We start from the raw sequence: 19,475 nt of genomic DNA, 5'->3' as shown, positions 1-19,475 counted from the left end.
AATATCTATACCAGGTTTAAAGGCAGTTACTATCCATATAGAGATGCATGGTATGGCTACTCCAACTAGGTTGACCCAAGAAACATTTATCCCTGGCAAAGTGAGTGGGGAAGCAAGGATGTCTTTGGTACTGTCTCTGAATCTTACTCCCTGACTCTGACTGGTAAATTCAGCCCTTGCAGTGATACCTTTCACAGTAAGATAGTAAAAGTAGTCTTTTTTCTTTCTTTTTTTTTTTTCTCCTGAAGTCCTAGAACCAACCAACTGGTCAGGAAAGGGCTGCCGTCCTTCCCCCGTCTCCATGCATAGTGAAGTATGGTAGACATATAATGAACCTATGTAAGTAGGAAATTAAGAATGAGTCTGTGATTACCTGTGTCTCCAAAGGCTAAGAGTTTGCATCTGATGTAGCTACACAGGAATGAAGAAACAGTAATGAAATTGCTTGTATGATTAGTCTGGCAGAGAAACACTTTGGCCATTACACTAAATGAAAGAAGGAAGAGAATGATAACAAGAAGTGGTTTTAATTAGCAAAATCTCAGCAACAATGGCAAAGCAGCACAGATTTCACAAAAATACAGAGGCGACAATGTTTAGTTGAAGGAGAAATATGGGAAAGAGTGGACACTACTGAGATGAACTCTGTATGTGTGTGTACTAGTATATACACGTATGGTGCACTCACACTGGATAGAAATAGATCTATGCATCAAAAGCAGAAAAACTGGGAATTACACTACAGTTACTACACTTAAGGAAAGCAAAGATCTCTACTGTGACCCCTGAGTACAGGAAGAAAAGCATGTCTACCTGTTGTTTTACTACTTGCCTTTTAAAAAAATCTCACATTTTTGCTGGTTGTGCTGGAAGACTGGGCCAGGAAGAGGCCAGAAGGGGGAAAAGAAAAATGGCTTTAATTACAGGAAAAAGGGGCCAGTGAGAACTGTTTGTTACAATAGCTGAGACAATACAACTAATTTTCATGTTGTATGCTTTTTTAATTTATTTAAAAAAAAAAAACAAAACAAAACACTTTGCTCTTTTAATTCTTGTTCATCACTTCTAAAAATCTGTCAGTCTAATGTCCTCCTAAAAAATGTAACTACGTTAAAATCCAAGTCATTTCAGCAGCAGGCACAGAACGTTCAGGATCCCCATGAAGTTTACCAACATGAAATACCTTCTGATTAAACTCGTAGAAGCATTGTGTTCTGGGTCATATCTGCTTTACTTGAGCCTATAAACTTTGCTTTCCTATTAAGGAACAAATCCCTTTATCCTTCCATAAAAGATTATAATGTAATAAAACTGCATTAAGATCTTACAGAAAAAAAAAACAGTGATTATGTACAAGAATGAAATGCAGTGAATTTTACTGCAGTTTAATAAGTATGCATCTATTCTCATGTCTCCCACATTGGCCTTCTGTGGAACTGCTATAACTAAGTGAAAACAGCAAATAATCTTGAGAAAGAAAAACTGAGCAGCAACAGGACTTTCTACTTTTTATAAAATACTGGGTACTGCTGTTTACGATAGTGTGTGGTTATGCAAGCAGGCATATAAACACCAGTATTTCACACATCATTGCATATTGGCAGCCATAATCACCACTCATATTTTCTCCACTTTTATGTCATCAGCTCATCTGCAGTCTTCTTTGTTCTTTATGAGAGTTAATTTGATAACACAGGACTCCATCCTTACTCTCCAGCTCTGAGGCAAAACTTCAAGCCCCCTCAGTTTAGCAGCACCAACAGTATCTCTTCTGAGTGGACTGCGAGGAGAGTGCTCTCCCCATCTTCTCCCCCCCGTCCCAGCAGGTTGTACAGTCCCCAGAGGGAAGCCACTGGGATTATACTACCAACATCTACACAAACCCACCCATAAAACAAACACTTCTCTGCCTCCTGGAGATGTTCAGTTTCGTGCTATAAGCAAGATATATATGACATGCTATAAAGTTTACATTGGCTTTGGGAAGCTTTGCATAATTCATCCACAATCAGCACTGTGAGTGACACAGCTATCCCACGTGCAGCTCTAAACCTTGAATAGACTTTTCCATGTAGTCATGCGTTTACTATGGGTCAGATCCTGTGGTCTTTCATTTGCTCAAAAATCCCATTGAAGCCAATGCTGGCAGGTCAGCTTGCAAATGCCACCCTCTCTCTGCTTGGTGAATAGCTCCCATTGAACCCACTGGGATTACTCATGTGTGTGAGTAACTACTAACAAGAGCAAAAGGAGAAAAATCACGTCCTCCTTAGGGGACTGCTAATCTGAAAAAAACCCTTCCCTCAGTCAGCAGTACCACTCAGGCAGAGCAACTCTGCCAGCAAGATGCTACCTAGGAAAGGCAATGTGGCGCAATTTGGCACCATTTTTTTTAGCATGTAATTCTTCAAAGCATCAGCTAATTATCCAGGCATGACTGCATGGAGGAGCTGTCTCCCATCACAGTACATGAGTGAAGATAATCTTGTACCATGAAATACAATTAGCCAGATGGTTATTTGGAGGTTTTTGGATAGAAGCAATTTCTCTGATCTGGGAGATAAAAAAATCAAAGCTGAATTAAAAAAAAAAATAAAATCATACCACACTTGGTTCCCAAGCATTTAATTACATATGATCATGGTTAACTACTAATTGGCTCTAATTATGCAATCTTATCTTATTGCTGTTGGAATCACATTTATAGCCACTATATAATGTGTATATTTAAGTCAATATCTGAATAAACAGTCTGGAAAACACATAATTTGTACCCAGATTTGGTTACTAGCATGATTATCATCTGCCACCTGCTGGAAATAGCTGTGATATCTCAACTTCCACCGATGGAAGATCTGGTCACTCATCAAACAAGCAGAAATATCAGAGCAAAATACGCTTCTTATACCCAGGAGCTTGTTGCTCTTGCACCCACTGGGAAAGTTTAATTTGCACATGGGGGTATTTACGTGCATTCACAGAGAAGCCATAACATGACATTGTTTAAACAAACAGAAATTTAATTTGCTATTGAGAATGTTTTCTGCCTGTGTCCGACCAGAAGGCAAGATATATAATCTGAAACTAATGCATCCAGCTAATCCCATCTCAAACTGGCATAGCATTCTTGCCACTCTGCTGGAAATAGCACAATTGCAGGTCCCCCTGCGCCATCCTCACAGAGGATTTCTTCCTCTACCCAATACAGTCTAGCATTGTTGTTGAACCTCATTTGAAGATATTTACCATTCTGGCTTTACGGTGGCCCATAAAACCCTTCAGGAGAACAAAACCTGCCTGTTGAAGACATCTGCTCTCACTCAAAAAAAAAACAAACACACACACACACAAAAAAAAAAAAAGGCAGCGAGAGGGTTTGGATGAGGTATTCCTCAGAGTGCCAGAACCTTGTAACTGGATGCCTCTGTGCCAGCAAGCAGAGTAAGCAATCCAAGTAAGCCAGAGGGTAAATCCGGAGGCAGCACTGCAAGACTGGCTTTGCTCTCTTGTTTGTGTGGAACAGGCTGAATAGTAGCAGGACGCACAGGTAAGACTAGCAGTTCTCGTCAGCGTGCTGGCTTATTGCATCTGACTGGCCGATGATGGGACTAATTGTATTGGTGTAATTTTCAAGTTGGCAGATCTCCCCGGGCCAGTGGGAAGAGACAGGTACCACTAGATTAGGGTTTCAGACCTTTTTTTTTTTTTTCTTTCTTTTTTTTTTTTTTTTTCCAAAAATCATACCCAGGCCCTGAAGCAGCTGACTTCTACGTCCCCAACAGGTTTAGAAGCACCCAGAGTTCACATTTAGATAGTGATTGCATTCAGGGAAACAGTGCCTTTTTCTGGGTACCTTTCAATTATTTCTGAGGTCAAGGAAGGAGAATGAAAAATCACAGAATCTCCTAGATTGGAAAAGACCTGTAAGATCATCTAGTCCAATCATTAACCTAACACTGACAAGCCCACCACTAAACCATGTCCCTAAGCACTGTATCTACAAGACCCTTAAATACCTCCAGGGATGGGGACTCCACCACTGCCCTGGGTAACGCGTTCCAATGCCTGATGACCCTTTCAGTAAAGAAATTCTTCCTAATATCCAATCTAAACTTCCCTTGGTGCAACTTGAAGCCATTTCCTCTTGTTCTATTACCTGTTACCTGACAGACTAGGTCGACTCCCACCTCTCTGCTACCTCCTTTCAGGTAGTTGTAGACAGCGATAAGGTTTCCCCTCAGCCTCCTTTTCTCCAGGCTAAACAGCCCCAGTTCCCTCAGCTGCTCCTCATAAGACGTGCTCCAGACCCTTCACCAGTTTCATTGCCCTTCTTTGGACATGCTCCAGCACCTCAATGTCCTTGTGGTGGGGGGCCCAAAACTGAACACAGTACTCAAAATGCAGCCTCACCAGCGCCAAGTACAGGGGTAAAATCACCTCCCTTGTCCTACGGGCTGCACTATTCCTGATACAGGCCAGGATGCTGTTGGCCTTCTTGGCCACCTGGGCACACTTCTAGCTCATGTTCAGCTGGCTATCAATCAACACCCCCAAGTCCCTCTCTGCTGAGCATCTTTACAGCCACTCCTCCTCAAACCTGTAGCATTGGTGGGAGTTGTTGTGGCCAAAGCGTACGACCCAGCATTTAGCCTTATTGAAACTCATACAGTTAAAGGAAGATGGGGATACAAGTAATTTTTGAAGGTTATCCAGGTCTGTGGGTTGGAGTGGAGAAAGAAAGACAAAAAGAGAATACACATCCAAGGACCTAATAAAATTACAACTAATTCCTCATTTTCTCCACTAACTTGTTTTAGCCATTATAAAGCAATCAGATGTTTATAGCAGAAAGAAGTAATATAAGCCCTGAAAGCAATATAACAAATCTAAAACACTGAGCAACACATTAGCAAGAATTAACATTGGCATCTGCTATTGCACGCCTCCCGTGGAGCAGAAGGGCCAGTCCTGCCCAAGGCGTGCAGCGGTGCCTGCGTCCTGTGGCAGCACACAGCATTCCCATAGGGAATACTAACCACGGCCCGTTCCCTCAACACCTGTACACCACCGTGCACCCACCTGCAAACACACAAAATGACATTTCTGTCAGCATTTGCTTTTTAGCTTAAAGCGTTTGTGGCTTCTTGGTGGTTTTTGTGTTCACAGGAGGTGGCTATGCCTCCGGTCCCTCCCAGTTTTCTCCTCTGTGCCACTCTTTCGGAGGCTGCCACCTCTCTGCCAGGAACATGGGCCTTGTCCACACCGGCAAGTTGCCCTCATTCCAGCTGTAAATTTAGCTATGCCTCATGCTGACAAGCGGACTGAGGTTTCCTCTTGTGAAGCCTGACAAGGGTTTGGTGCAAAGAAGAGACCCACAAATTAAAAAAAAAAAAAAAAAAAGCCAGACAAAGAATCGGCAGTACTTCCAGCCTGCGCACACCTGAAATCTTCTCATGGCTGCAGTGAGGTTTGTATGCAGAAAAAGGTTAATTTTCCCACGCAGATGGAGCACATGGCTGAATGCAGATGGCCAGGTGGATTCCTCTAGCTCCAGAGCAGCTTTCCAGTGGCAACAGCCTGCTCCCAGTTACCTTCTCCAGGGCCTTCTGGGGTTACCCGGAAAGCGCCCCTCTCCTCAGGCAAAGGTGGGGGACAGTGCCCTGTCCTCACCTCTGGGTGCGTACTCCACAGCACCCATGCCGTAAGGCCTGCCTGCCTCGGAAAGCTAAGGACTTTAGGGACTCATGGGCAAACTGGCCTCGAGGCAGAAGCTTAGTCAGTCATCCGAGAGCCCTCTCCTCTCCCTGTGTGCCCTCCTCCCACATTAAAACCACTGAGGAAAATTAGTTAGCAGCATGAGTCTATTTGGCATTTTTGCTGCAGATCAAGGAAATGCTGGATCTTACCAAACATTGTCCGAAAGATTTAAAATTGTGTATGTGGATATAAACATATGTGTATATATAAATAAAACTCTATATAATTATGGCAATGTTTTTCCCTTCCTCTTCCTCTTTTCCCTCCCCCTTTCCCTTCTCTCAATTTCTTAGACAATAAGTGGGAAACAACCTTTTTTTTTCCCCAGCCAAAAAACTAATTCCTGCTCCAAGCTTCCAGAAGGGGTCAAGTCTAAAGGAAGCATCTGGTAAACCTGCTTTTGTATTGTAGTGGGAGCCATAGCCCTCACGTCCCCCTTCCATTTGCACTGCTCAGCACAGCCAGCAGCTCGTGCCGCGCTGCGAAGGGTTTGCTCTGCTGCACACATATGCAGAAAGACGCACTCTGCGTGACCACAGGCAGCCCTTAGATGGAAGCAGCTAGGTACGCTGTGTGCACAGACAGAGCAGGTCCCACTCACCCCAGCAGGTTTTCCAGTTGCTTTTTTTATGCCCCTGACTACAGATGGACTCTTCAGCTACTCAGTCGGGCGGTTTGCTTGTGAGTTATATAAGGGTGTGAGCTGGCAGGGTCAAAGTCACAGCATTGGATCCTATCATGTAACAGCCTGAACCAACAAAAAAAAAAGACAAAAAAAATGGCTTCTCTTAGCATCTCCAAATGCCCATCCAGGGACAGGCAATGAATGAAAGGAGATTGAGCCTGATCCTCAAGCACACCCACAAATGGCTCCAGTCCTGCAGTTCAGTTTATGCATGTGCCCAAAGCTGGTCAAAGACTTCATAGAATAAGGTAAGGAACTGCCATGACTTTAAAATAACCAGGAAAGCTGTCAGCAAAAAAAGGACTTGTTTTCCTCTTCACACATACAGAAATCCTTTACAGCTTAAGAAACTGTAAGAGGCAGAGTGTACGTTTTCTAACTACATATACAAAGTTCATAGCAAAAGCAAACATCGGAAAAGGCACTTGTGGTCACAGTGAACAACAGTACCTCCAAAAACATGATCTATATTGGGAATGCAGCAGGAAAAGCAGCATCATCTTTAACTTATTCTGCAACTGGGCCATAAGCATAGGCAGTTGCTGTAGCTGGCAGCTCATGCACCAGCCCGAGCTCTTCTTCCAGCCAAGGCGGTGGAAAGGGCACCAACTTACCTGGCAACATAGTTCAAGGGGGAAGTAACTCAAGATTCAAATTCCCAGCAGCATTACCACCTGCAGACCTTACAGTCTGCATTATATGAGCAGGTTTGCTCAAAAATTAGACCAAAAGAAAAAAAAGAAAAAAAAAAAAAAGAGATTAAAAAGCAAACCCAGAAACCTATGAGAGCCGTAGGGTACAGAGATCTCAGAAAAGAAGCTCAGCACAGTCCAAGATTTCCATACTAAAATATTAGGCTGGTATTGACTATCTTGCATTCATGCTATAGAAAACACTCTCTGTTTTGCGTGAAAGCTGAATGTATACGTGTCTTGATACATACTGGAAAAAGCATCTTTTTGCAAAAAATCTTACGTTCTTTATCTACTTATTTCTCATCTGTTATTCTTCAGCAAGTAGCTTTTGCTGTCAAGAAATTCTATGCAAGTCCTTTTGCACACAACATGGAAATTCCCATGGCTGTCACTTCATAACACTGTATAACCAACAGAATAAACATTTCATAAATATCTGTTTTATCTTGTAGAGGTAGTAGGTCCAGTCCTCTGGTTTGTTAAGGGTACTTCACAAGTCTGCTTGTGAAGAGTAGTGAAATGCTACTCTAAAGAATCCCCTGTTGTAGTTGTAAATTTAGACTGTGAGATTAGAAAGAGGTAGGACCTGCTGTTCCTGTCTTCCAGCACCATCTTCTGACAGAAATGACCTGCTGGACCTTAGGTAGTTCAACATTAAGACAGTCAGTTCTGAAACTGCTGAGCTTTGTTTTCCTTACCCCAGAACAACACAAAAACCACCACCACGAAAAATCCACCTGAAACCAAGTTCAGTACAAATGCATAGATGGTCCACAGCTTTTGAAGGCAGAGGAAGCACAGGCAACCACAATAGAAGTTTAAAGCCACTTCCGTTCTGTCACAAACTTTAATTAAGAAGCAGCTGAAAAATTATTCCCACTGATTTCAATTTCTTGGTGGACCATGGTTTCATCAGTATTAGAGGCTAAGTTTTCCTTATATTTTAAGGGCTTCATCAGAAACAATGAGAAGTTTCCTTTGATAATGGTGCCCTTCAGATCTGTCCGTAACAGATCATTACACATGTAGCATTTAAAAGATGGAGGCCAAGACCCTGCCAAGCAAATGAAGGCTTCAGTATTTCTCCTTGTTCAAGAACAAAATATAACTGTATTGTGTGCACAGTTAGAATTTATATATATTTGAAGAAATGCATGTTAACTCTGTACTCTTTATTATTTTTACTGACATTCGCCACATCTTCCTGTTACATTAACAGGAAAATAATAAGAATGCAAGCAGCTGGAAAAACCTACTCTTCAACTCCTTCCATCATTTGTCTGAAAATAAGGGTGTTTGCTTCACAGCTCAAAATTAGTATTTATCAAGGTTTTAATTTTATGCCTGCTTCTGTTGTTTAAGCACCATTTCACATCAAGTATAACAAAAATCACAAACACCTATATCCAACCTTACTTTGCTACTGAAATACAAAAGTTAATCAAGATAGAGATTCAAGAGAGCACTGGCCCTGATTCTGTGTTGGGCAGTTGTGTGACAGATGTGTTGCTTTTCCTCTGCACCCACACGAGATGCCATGTAAGAAAAACCCGCACAAACAGCCATGTGCCAAAATGGAATATCCCCTGGTTCATCCTCGTACAGATCCATTCTGGTCAGTGAATTTTGGTGCTGTCAGCCACAGGTTCCCTCCTTCCGAGTGCTTTTATATAATGCGCATTATCTTACCTGTTTCAAAAGACCCATGACAGCTTCAAGCTGTAATTCAAGTCTTCTCCTTAGGAACTATGGACCTTATCAAGAAAACGCATGAGCCAAAAGCAAAGGCCTTCGGCAGCCTGCAGGACCCAGCTTCAGGGTGCTCAACACCACAAGGATGGAAACATCAAATGAACCATGTCAGCTTAAACCCAGCTTTGGAGGTGGCCAAGCTGAGCTTGAATGAGCAGAAGCATGTTGTTCATTTTCAGGTGGGCCTAAGAAAACATCTTTGCCCACTCATCTCCCTGCCAAGTATAGCCTACGAAGAATGAAAGCCTAGGTGGCCTGGTGTAAGAACCAGTGGTTAACTTCGTAAATAAATGGCTTTTGCAAGTTTGTTTGAGCTTTCTGTAACTCATTAGCAATCAGATAGCATGCAGATAAAGCAAGGTGAAAAGGCTATTCAAAACCAGAACTATTTCCCTACGAACACATTTGCTGTGGCTTTTGAAAGGTGAACACTTATCAATGAAAAAAAAATAATGTTTTAAACAAGTTATTGCAGTGCAAAAGATAACACCTCCCACTGTGGGTTTGCTCAGAGCATTACCGAGGCATGCCGTTTGATTCAAGGCTCAGCAAATATAGCCCACTATACAGTCCTTTGCATATTTACGGTAGTGTGCGAAGCATTATTAATAGCTTACACCGCTGTCTTTCCTTCATCCATGGGAGGAAGTCTGGCTAGTGAAGTACAATTGGTGATCTATTTTATATATGAATAAAATACTCTTTGGAATGCATTGCTATAACATTCGGTTCTTGTTTGCTATTCGTTAAATGTATTGTTTGAAATGCTACCACCAGCTATTCATTCTTTTTCTGAGCAGCGATGCCATGACAACCCCCACGTGACTGGCTACAAACATACCACAAGTCTCCAGGGCTTCGTTTTAGGAAAGGCTCAGGCTGGTATTACTCATACTCTTTTTTGTTTGTTTGTTTTTAAAGCCCAGATTCAGAGATGCTCTATTTTGTGCAAGATGCATCGAGCCTACCAGCCGATTTTCTCATGTGGCAACAAACATCTTCAGCTAAAATGGGACAAAGCAAAATACGAAGAACACAAGAAAAGGGTAGGTACAACTGTTTGATAAAGAGCAGAGGCCTTCGTGAAATAATAAGTTTACCCAAAAAGGCTACAGCACCTCTCTACTAATTTTTAATACTGCTATGAAAGCTACTGATCAGCAATAAGGTACAAGAGATGCATTTTAAGAATATCCAGCAAATATAGGTATAGCTTTTGTGTCCATTTAGAATTATCATAATTAAGTTGACCAAATTTAGAAGTGAAAGAGATTCAGTCATCTGCTCCAAATCCATAATAATGCAGGATTGCTCCCTCTTGAAAAATCTGTAAGTAGTGAATACTATCAGTAATGATTCAACTGTATTTCTACCTTAAGAAGATTTTATCACAAAATAATTAGGTTTAATATGAAGAAATAGTTCTTCATTATTTCCAGACCGGATCTGTTTCATTAACTGTATAAAAATATCTTCCTTCCTTCCTTCCATTGTTCCCATAATTTGACTTGCAGGTGGAAAAAAGTTAAAGATGAGGCAGATAATTGAACGTGACATATTTTTCTAACCAAATTGACAATATTGAGAGAAATAAATAAATTTCCTTCTGTGTGAATTAACCTCGAGAGGCTTACTATTGTATATAAGCATGGCTATTTAAACAGTGGCTCTTGTAAAGCAGGGAACTGATATTAGTGTAGCTGAAATACTCTCAGCATCCGCTGTGCATACAGACCTCTTTGTTCAGTGTACAGAGCACTTCATACACACGCTAAGGCATTCAGAGGCCAAGAATAGAGGTTAGATATCATCATGATATATAGTGAAGAAATGTATTTATTGAGGACAAAACATTTCCCACGACTCAAATGCTCTTGGATTAAACAGAAGTGTTAATTTCTGAGTGCAAGCAAAGAGAAAGAGTAACTATCATGTTGGGCAAGGGATGGCTTAGAAGGTACAGAATTTTGTTCCTTATTGCAGGGTTCACACCTGGCTCAAGCAGTGACTAACAAGGTGTCCAATGGCCAAAGAGTGGCCTTTTCAAGTGCCCCTGTGTTGTCATGCTGGCGCGCTCCTGAATTCCCACGCTAGTTGCCCAGAAACTTCACCGTGCCTTCCGTTGGCGTGAATTCAGGCTTGCTGCGGTAAGTGCCAGCTACCAGAGCAGTGGTACCTGCGGGCTGGGGTAACTGAAGGCAGCAGGGCAATTCGGCAGGTTGTCCTGAATGACGCAGCCCACGTGTGGCACAGGCTTTTGCTCTGCCAAGAGGGACAGGGACCGCTCTGAGAAAAGGCTCTAAGGGCCTCTGCTTGGTGATGTGCAGGCTTTGCATTGAAGGAGCTCATGCACACACACAAAAAAAACCCACAAAAACAGATCAAGAGAGAACGGGGAAAAATAGGGAACAAGCGAGAATAAAAGGTAACACACCAAAAAAGGTACACTTATTGGAGAAGACCACTAAAATGATGGCAATGGTTAGGGATAATTTTCTCCATGATGCAAAGGTACAAAAAAATGCCAGTACGTTTCTATGTACACAAGAACACATACATCCAGTCTGAATAATTTTGTTATTTTCTTAACAAGAAAGGAATGGGACAGGACGGGGGGGGGGGTGGGGGGGGTGGTGGTGTCACAGAGTTACATCTCCTCTCTGCAAAATTCTGCAGAGATTTAAATATAAAATGGCTCCAAAACAACCATGGCTCTGGAAAGTGCCACACAGAGATTAGTGTTAGCTTAGAAAATACCAGGTTTTACCTTTTATTGTTGTGCACATAAGGACAGAAGACAAATTAATCATAACACTTTCCAGAAAATCATATTATATTGATACTAATTCCACAGAAGTGTTATTTCTCAACCCACCTTTTGTTGTTCAAGTTTGAAACAGTTTGCATATCTATAAATCAAAATCAGAGTTTGCATAAATATCACAATTTTTCTTCACACCGGTGATTTCTACTGCCTGATACAATAACAACCCTATTTTACAAATTGCATGTCTTTGTAAAGTTATTTTTAAAATAACTTGATAGCATGATAATTTAAAGCACCTGGAGAAGCAGAGGAGCTAGCAGCAGCAGAAGCCAAAACCACCAAAACTCTCAGAGATTTACCAAGTTTAGTTCTGTTACCCAGTAAAAATCAGCTACTTAACATGATGGGATCTAGAAAGGATTAAGATGAGCGCTCTCATCTCCCCCTGAAATCAGCTGGAGCTGAGAGCAGTTAGCCCCTTCTGGGAACCCACCTCCTCAGAGACGACTGCCACAAAAAAAAGCCGCTGAACGATTTCACAAGAAACCAAGCAGTTCAAGGGAATTTCAGGCAAAGCTAGAAACGGCTAAACATTGTCCCAGTCAATGCTGTAAATTATTCACCCCATTATAAAAGAAAGGAACCTGTCCTGGTAGCATGTATGACAGGTCTGCCATCAGGGATTCAAACTTGGTTCTCAGCTCATTACAAAGTTGCTAGAGAGAGATGTGGAAACCTTCTGCTGCAGTCAGGCAGTGCTTTCATCATGCCCTGCTGCATGGGATTTGTGCTGGTGCTGTGCCTGCTGCTGTTACTTAGCCGCCTCTGGTTTTTTAAATAGCAAGTATTTCTTCTTTCTGTATTACTGAGTCTGCCTGAGCTGGAACAGTTCAAGTATGAGGTATAACAGTGGGAGACCACAAAATATCATAGTATTGTTTTAACCAATCTGGTCTCACTCCCTGTAGGACCCCAGTCTGAGAGAGAGAGCAGTCTTCCCTCTAAATCCTGTCTCGCTCCACTCCCCATTACCAGCTTTTCTTCCACAGGGTTTCTTCAGGCCAAGGCAGCTCACAGATTATTCTTCTTCCTCGTACGTTGCACAGCTATTTAGGATAACATGGAGATAAATATTACTGGGCCACTGAACTATCAACTCCAATTATTAGAATAATTAGATCCACAATTTGCTCTAGATGATCATTCTAAAGTGCTAATAATGAGAGGTCTGGGAATATTTTCAACACAAGCCCTTTTCCAGTATTGCTTACCTCTTTCTGGCAGCATCCTAAATGTGCATCCCTTTGGAAGATCTGGCACAGTTTAGGAGTACCTGGAATCTTTCTCTAGCCTTTTTATTTCTGCTGGATGCCTAATAAAAACTGCCTGCCTTCTCTTAGACAGTCTTTCCTGTGTCATAACATCAACACCAGTGTAACCAGACTTTACGTATTTTTACATTTCTCTAACATAAAGAGCACTTTGCATCTCCAGCAGACTTTAAAACAACTCCCTTTAACATTTTCATTTCCCACTACTCTTCTTCTGGGCAAGTCTGGCTTTGCCGATGTAATGAATCATATGTTTAATAGTGTTACTGCTGGTTAACAAAACAGAACAAAAGAATTAAAAGATTTCCCGTAATGATATGCAAGGGTATTTCCAACAAAAATGGATAAACATTCCATTTGTGTTGCAGATCCAGGGAGCAAAACCACTAGTGGACACAAGTGCCCCTGCAATATACAGCCACCTTCATCTGAAGTTAGGGAAGCTGAAGGTATAATATTGGTTATTTCAATGCACACTAGCATGCTTACCTTCACAACTCCTCTCAAAGAAAACAAAAAGACTACCAGGTGGTCACAATTTCAGGGCCTTTTTTTTTTTTTTTTTCGCCTCTCCTTGGTGCAGTGATTGTTGCAACAGGACTATCAGGATCCATGAATAGCACACTCCCAGCAACATTAAATAACTGATTTTATCTTTATGATTATTGATGAAATCAGAGTGCTTCAGATTAACAAGTGCTAAAGTGTTCAGATAGCCTGCTAAAAGGTACTTCGGCACAACCATGAAAAAAACATTGCAAATAAAAATAGCACAATCATCAAGATACACACAGAGCAATGAACTGAATAATAGGATGTTAACATAGTCAAAGCACAAGAAATAACAATGGGTAGCCTTGACTGGCAGTTATCCTTCAAAATCTTACTGCTCCCAAGAGGGAAATTTTTATTAAAACGCAAGAGTGGAAAATAAATGGTTACTTAATTAACTCTGCTCACTAAAAGGAAACAGTAATGATTTAAAAAACTGAAATGTGAGCACAGTAGAAAATACGTGCAGATAAACCCTGTCAAAGACTTAATTTCCAACACAGTGCCCCTCAGGCAATGGGAGCGTAGCCCATGTAAGGACTTCAGAATTAATTTCCTTAAAATTGTTTATCATCTCACTGTGCGGCATCATAATCCCCAGGCACCTTAAAATCATTTCACTAGCAAAACAATTCATTTCTCCTCCATGCATAAAATCATATGCTATATTAGGACATGGATTCAATTGCTGCCGTTAATTTTTTCCTATTACTGTAAAAATAACACTGATAAAGTTCCTTTGAAAATGAAACATTGCATAACCCCCCCACACACAGAGGTTAACAGAAAAACACCAACAGGAACCCACTACTCTTAGGCATGTTGCTTTGAACTAGAGGTCCTTATACCTGGAAGTGAGACTGTGGTCCTAGTCTCTTTCCCATCCCTTGTCTTTCCAAACTGCTACAGAAACAAAGAAAAATAAACCCTCTGATGTTGCAGTCTTCTAGTGGCCAGTTCTTCTTTACAATTGTTCCCCTCAAGGTCATTCAGAGCCTGATGGGATTACTTAGTGCACCAGTTTTAGGTCCTTTTATACGACAATGTGACCAGCATCTGACCTGCTTTGGTTATAAACCCCAGCAAACAAAGCAGATGAACTAGATTCCTTACAGTAACCTGCTGCTCTAACATGAGCCACTCAAAACTATCAGAGCGGGATGAGCAGGATTTCCTACTCATTTCATACAGGACATGCAATATCTTTGGAGCGCCTAGAATCAAATATGGGGAAAAAAAGGGGGAGAAAGGAGAAGAGTGAATTAGTATGCTCAAAACAAGACTATTTAGTCAGTGATTCTGTTCTGAGAAGAAGGTGTTGAAGTCCAGCTCTGAAAAGAGTGCTTTCCCAGCTTTCCTCCATCCATCCTCTCTCTGGTTACCTCCAAATCAGTCCTGCTGGAGAAGGCATTCCTGGGACTCAGATAACTGAAAACAAGTTTTTCTCTTCACCTCTCCCCCATTTCTTCCCAGTCCCCACAAACACACTTTTAGCATGGACTTGTGTTCTTCAAAAAATAATATGGTAACATTTTTTACAAATTAGACAATGGCCCAGGATATCCAAAGGGATTCTCCCTCTTCCACTGCACTCCTTCAATTTTCATCCCACTTTTGAGACTAAGGCATTTTGCCCATTATACAGTTAATTTCAGAGATTATTAATAATTTTCCATTTTAAAACTGAAGTTAAAGATGCTTAAAATCATGCTAAGGATGAACAGAACCTGCTTATACTGCCTCATACATCTCTTTCCATATCATCACACCCAAACCTCACTGAAGTAAATGGAAAAATTGCCATTTAATCCAAAGCCCACCAAAGATAACAGAAAGAGTCCCATTGCCTTCAGAGGAGCCTGGATGCGTCCCATCACGTGTTTGTACAGTGTCCATCACAACAATCCTAGACTTTGACAAGAGTCTATGAAGGCTGCTAGAGACACAAATGATAGTGATGATCCTGGAAAATACACTGACAAATATTTATAGAAATTCTGCTTATACAGATGAAATGCATTTGCTAATCATGCAGGCTGCTGCTGCTGTGGTTGCAGGGAAGTTTTTCAGGGTCAAATTCACAGCATTGCAAAGGGCTTTCCCTCATTGCATCACCATTAAAATGGTGAAACAAAGGGTTCTCTCAACACTAGCACAGAATTTTACCTGATCAGTGTCTGGTACACTCTGTGAAGGGGACAGCAATTTTGAACACCCTGTTAGGTATCCATGGTACATCACTGCAGCTTTCTATAGCCTTGTAAAAACAGAATCATTTCTTTATCCCTTCTGTACACAAAGTTGTAGGAAGATCGACTTTCCATCATTGAAAGAGAAAATAATTTGCTGCTAGAGAAGGTGTCCTGTATCATGAGAACAAAGGGACAAATCGACAACAAAAATAACTATAAGGCCAAAAGGTAACATCAACAGCACTTTTTCTATGTAGTTATCAAGTTACCTGCCCAGTGACAAACATAGCTAAGGATAAACTGCTCTGTGAGGACACATATTTTAAAAGGCACCCTAAGGTATAACCAACACTTCAGAAAGCCATTTGCCTGCCCTGTCACATGAAATTCAATGCCAGGTCATTTTCCTCCTACCCTCTGTTGAAGGGAAGATGACTTTAAAAAAGTTTTTCAGTTTAATAACTGAGGGGATGAAAAAAAAAAGGGGGAGGGGGGGAAATCACAGAGAGAGAACATTGCCCTACTTTTAAGGGAAATAAATGAAGCAAACCTATTATGTCTCAGCAAAGCTGTTGTTCCTGCTAAGTGAGTCATTGCTGCTGACTTTGCCAGTTGTTCCTACAGACACCACCGGAAAGAGGGAGATCCAAAGCTTAGAGATGAAATAAAAACAGAGAAAAAAAAATAGAATAAAAATTAAAAAGAAAAGTGGAGCAGGAAGCAGCCAGAAGTAAAAATATGATTTGCTGCTCAAAGGAGACAAAGCAAAATACGCCTTAAGGCTTTATCACCGGAGAGACCCACCTTACATATTTTGGATTCAGGAGAAAATTCACCCCTCAAATGGGGCACAGTAAACCAGCTAACAGCAGGGACAGGCTTTTGAAGTGAAGAGAATGGTTTGTATAACTCAGGTGGCAGCTGTTACCTCCTGTGATTCATTTACAGACAGACTACTTCATGACAGACTGACTGCTCATCAGCCCTAAAGTGTCTCCAGACAGCAAAATGCAGCTCAGGTGCAAGTGACCTAGGTAGAACTCACTACAAGTCACCGTCACAAATATCCTGATATTTGCACAGTTCCTTGGGAAGACAGAAATGATTTGAAACAGAGTTGGGTTTGCATGATGTGGACATGACCACATCATAGCACTTAGGGTTTGTCACTAGTGAATAACACCCAGATCAGTGCAGGCACCAACAAGCATCAGTTAAACTCTGCTACTGAAGGCGTGATTCCACAAGATATGGAAGGAGCAGAACATCTTCCCCCTTTTCTTTCCCTCTCTCCCTTCCTGATTCAAGTGGCAAACTCTTGTTGTTTTCTTTGGATCAACTCTGGTTTTCATCAAACCTCTCCATTAGCTAATTAAACTTGAGACAGCAACAGAAAACTAACCCAACAAAAACAAACAAACGTGGATAGTCTTTCTGCCACTTTCTGCAAAGTGATGAATTGCAGGGCTGGTGCAAGGGGTGAAGACCACACAGCTGGGAGCAGCGGGGTGGTGAGCAGGGTAAGGAAAAGAACAAGTCTGTCCTTTTTTGGTGGCAGGAGACTGCTACGAGATCAGCTCAGCTGCCTGGGAAAGAAATCACAGAAAGTTTCCAAGGTGTTTGAGGCAGTATGCTTATCTCCATGCTTCCCAACTCTGTTCATCAGGTTTCTACAGAAATTAAACGTATAAACCAAAGTAACTGAAGTTGATTGTTAAGGGTATCAGACACCAGCTATGCCCTCACCTACAGGACTGCACTACAGTACTCACCTATAGTACTGCACTACAGCAATTCCAAGACTGGAGGGTTGGCATTAATCCAAGATAAAACTAGCATTTCTCCTCCTGTAAAATGTATCCAACCTCCCTACAGGCAGGGCTGCATTTGGAAGACACCAAACAAAGACTATCCACTTAAGAAGGACAAAAGGATTGGGTTGCTAGGGCCAGTTAATGCAGATCAAGGAGGAGCAAGTCCCTGTAGGAAAGGTATAAAACCTCTAGGCAAATTTCCCCTGACATAAGATTGACAGGTACTTCACATTCTGGGTTCCCAGATGTGGGAACATGAACAAGCGTGAAGAAGTTTGATTCTGCTTATATGGTTTTCTTCTCTAGTTTAAATGGAGAAAAATGAAAGCAGGAGCTGCGGAGAGTGAATCGGGAGAACCGTGCCATTCTGGATAGAATTAAAAAGTCCCAGCCTCAGTATCAAGTTCAGCAATGGCATGCGGATTGGCTACGAGCTGAAAAATATATGGCCAATATTGCGAGATATCCTTGTGGGTGGTGTAAATCACAGAGCTGAAAGGTAGCCCTGAGCTCCTGTTCTTTCCTTCGCAGTTATTTCTAGATCGGAACTGCCCATATAGGGCATTTTGGTGTGCTTTTGCCCTAGGCATTAACTGCAAGTGGCAGCCAGCCGCACAATCAACAGCCTTTCTTATCAAATGAATCCCAGAGCCCTCTTCAGACTTTATTAGGTGATTTGTAAGTGCAGTAGTTTCTACAACCCAACTGTCCACCACAGAGAGATGGTGCTCTCAGAAATAAATTTAAAAATAATTTAAAAAAAAAAAGAAGCAATGGCTTACCAGTTCCCTGAGAGAAACAGCCAAACACTGCAGCAACATTTAAGGAGACTGAGTGGGCATATGCATTGAGGGGTCCAAAACCACACTGGCCATTCTGCACAAAGTAACTAGCTTATTTTCATTAGTAACAGAGGTAAAGAAAACAACAACAAAACAGCTATATGAGGTATTAGCAAGCTTTCCCAGAGAAAGAAAACTGGCTGTCTTTAACCTTTCCACATCCAAACTCCCTGGCTTTGAGCTCACTAACTCACAAACTCCCAACTTTGCTCCCAAGCCAGAGGGAACATGCCCTGCCCACCAGGCAGGGAGCTGGCATCAGCTCTGCCTTTACCCATCCTCCCTATCACCTTGGACTGCTGGGCCTCCATGGTCATGTGTCTTGCTTTGGGAGGGATGTCCTCTGCCATGTGAGTCTAATTCAATATATACAGGTGTTGCTCAGCCCCTATAGTCAGTGTATTACACATTACCTCTAGCCTGAGGCCACTGAAATCTTTTTGAAGTCTGTAGTTTCTGAACATACGTAAAAAGATTTTCAAAGGTGTAGCTCATCCAAATCTATCCAAGTCTTTGGAGGACAGTAAGTAGTATTTCTTTTATCCCAGGACTATCCTTCTGCCAAATCTTTGGTCCCAGTTCTAATTCCAGAGGATTTGCTCAGGAGAGGCATAGCACTCAAAAGAAAAAGCAATAAAAATTGTGGCATTGTAAACAAGAAATGGAACCTCTTGCCAACTTCTGTCCAGAGACCATTCTTGAATACAGCTATATCATTTTTAATAAAGATTTCCAAAACTATTCAGTCTGAGGGAGAAAGCAAGTATAGAAAGCTTCAACGCAAACAGTTAAGGCTTGACGAAGAAATAAGCAACTAAAGGGAGGCTTCTACAATGGAAAATATTAGGTGGCTTTAATTACTGTGGAAGTATCATCACAAGCCAAAGAATTATATTAAAAATACTAAGGTTGTAAAGCCCAGTGCTCCATAACCAGAAAATACAAAAATTATGGCTGTAAGTTATTTTTTCAGGTATTTATACATTCACCAACTTTTGATTTTGGCATATTTTTATAAATGCATGAGCAAATTCTCATAGAGAACTAAATACATACTGCAACCTTCCCCACATCAACTGTTAAGTCTG

The 19,475-nt window shown here is 41.5% G+C and overlaps 1 protein-coding gene across 1 annotated transcript; it reads left to right on the top strand.

The window, feature by feature from the left end:
* Positions 1 to 9,415: 9,415 nt before the first annotated feature.
* On the top strand, positions 9,416 to 18,041 carry CFAP97D2 (CFAP97 domain containing 2; the record flags this gene model as incomplete). Its single annotated transcript, XM_082493670.1, is given in 6 exon segments — positions 9,416 to 9,476; positions 9,811 to 9,935; positions 13,356 to 13,436; positions 15,847 to 15,959; positions 17,852 to 17,867; positions 17,871 to 18,041. Coding segments are annotated over 6 exon segments (567 nt in total).
* Between the last annotated feature and the right edge of the window lie 1,434 nt (positions 18,042 to 19,475).

Source organism: Vanellus vanellus (genome assembly GCF_965231255.1).
Source record: "Vanellus vanellus genome assembly, chromosome: 1".
Taxonomy (NCBI): Eukaryota; Metazoa; Chordata; class Aves; order Charadriiformes; family Charadriidae; genus Vanellus; species Vanellus vanellus.
The sequence above is the reverse complement of the archived record's forward strand: the minus strand, read 5'-3'. Positions and strand labels throughout refer to the sequence as shown.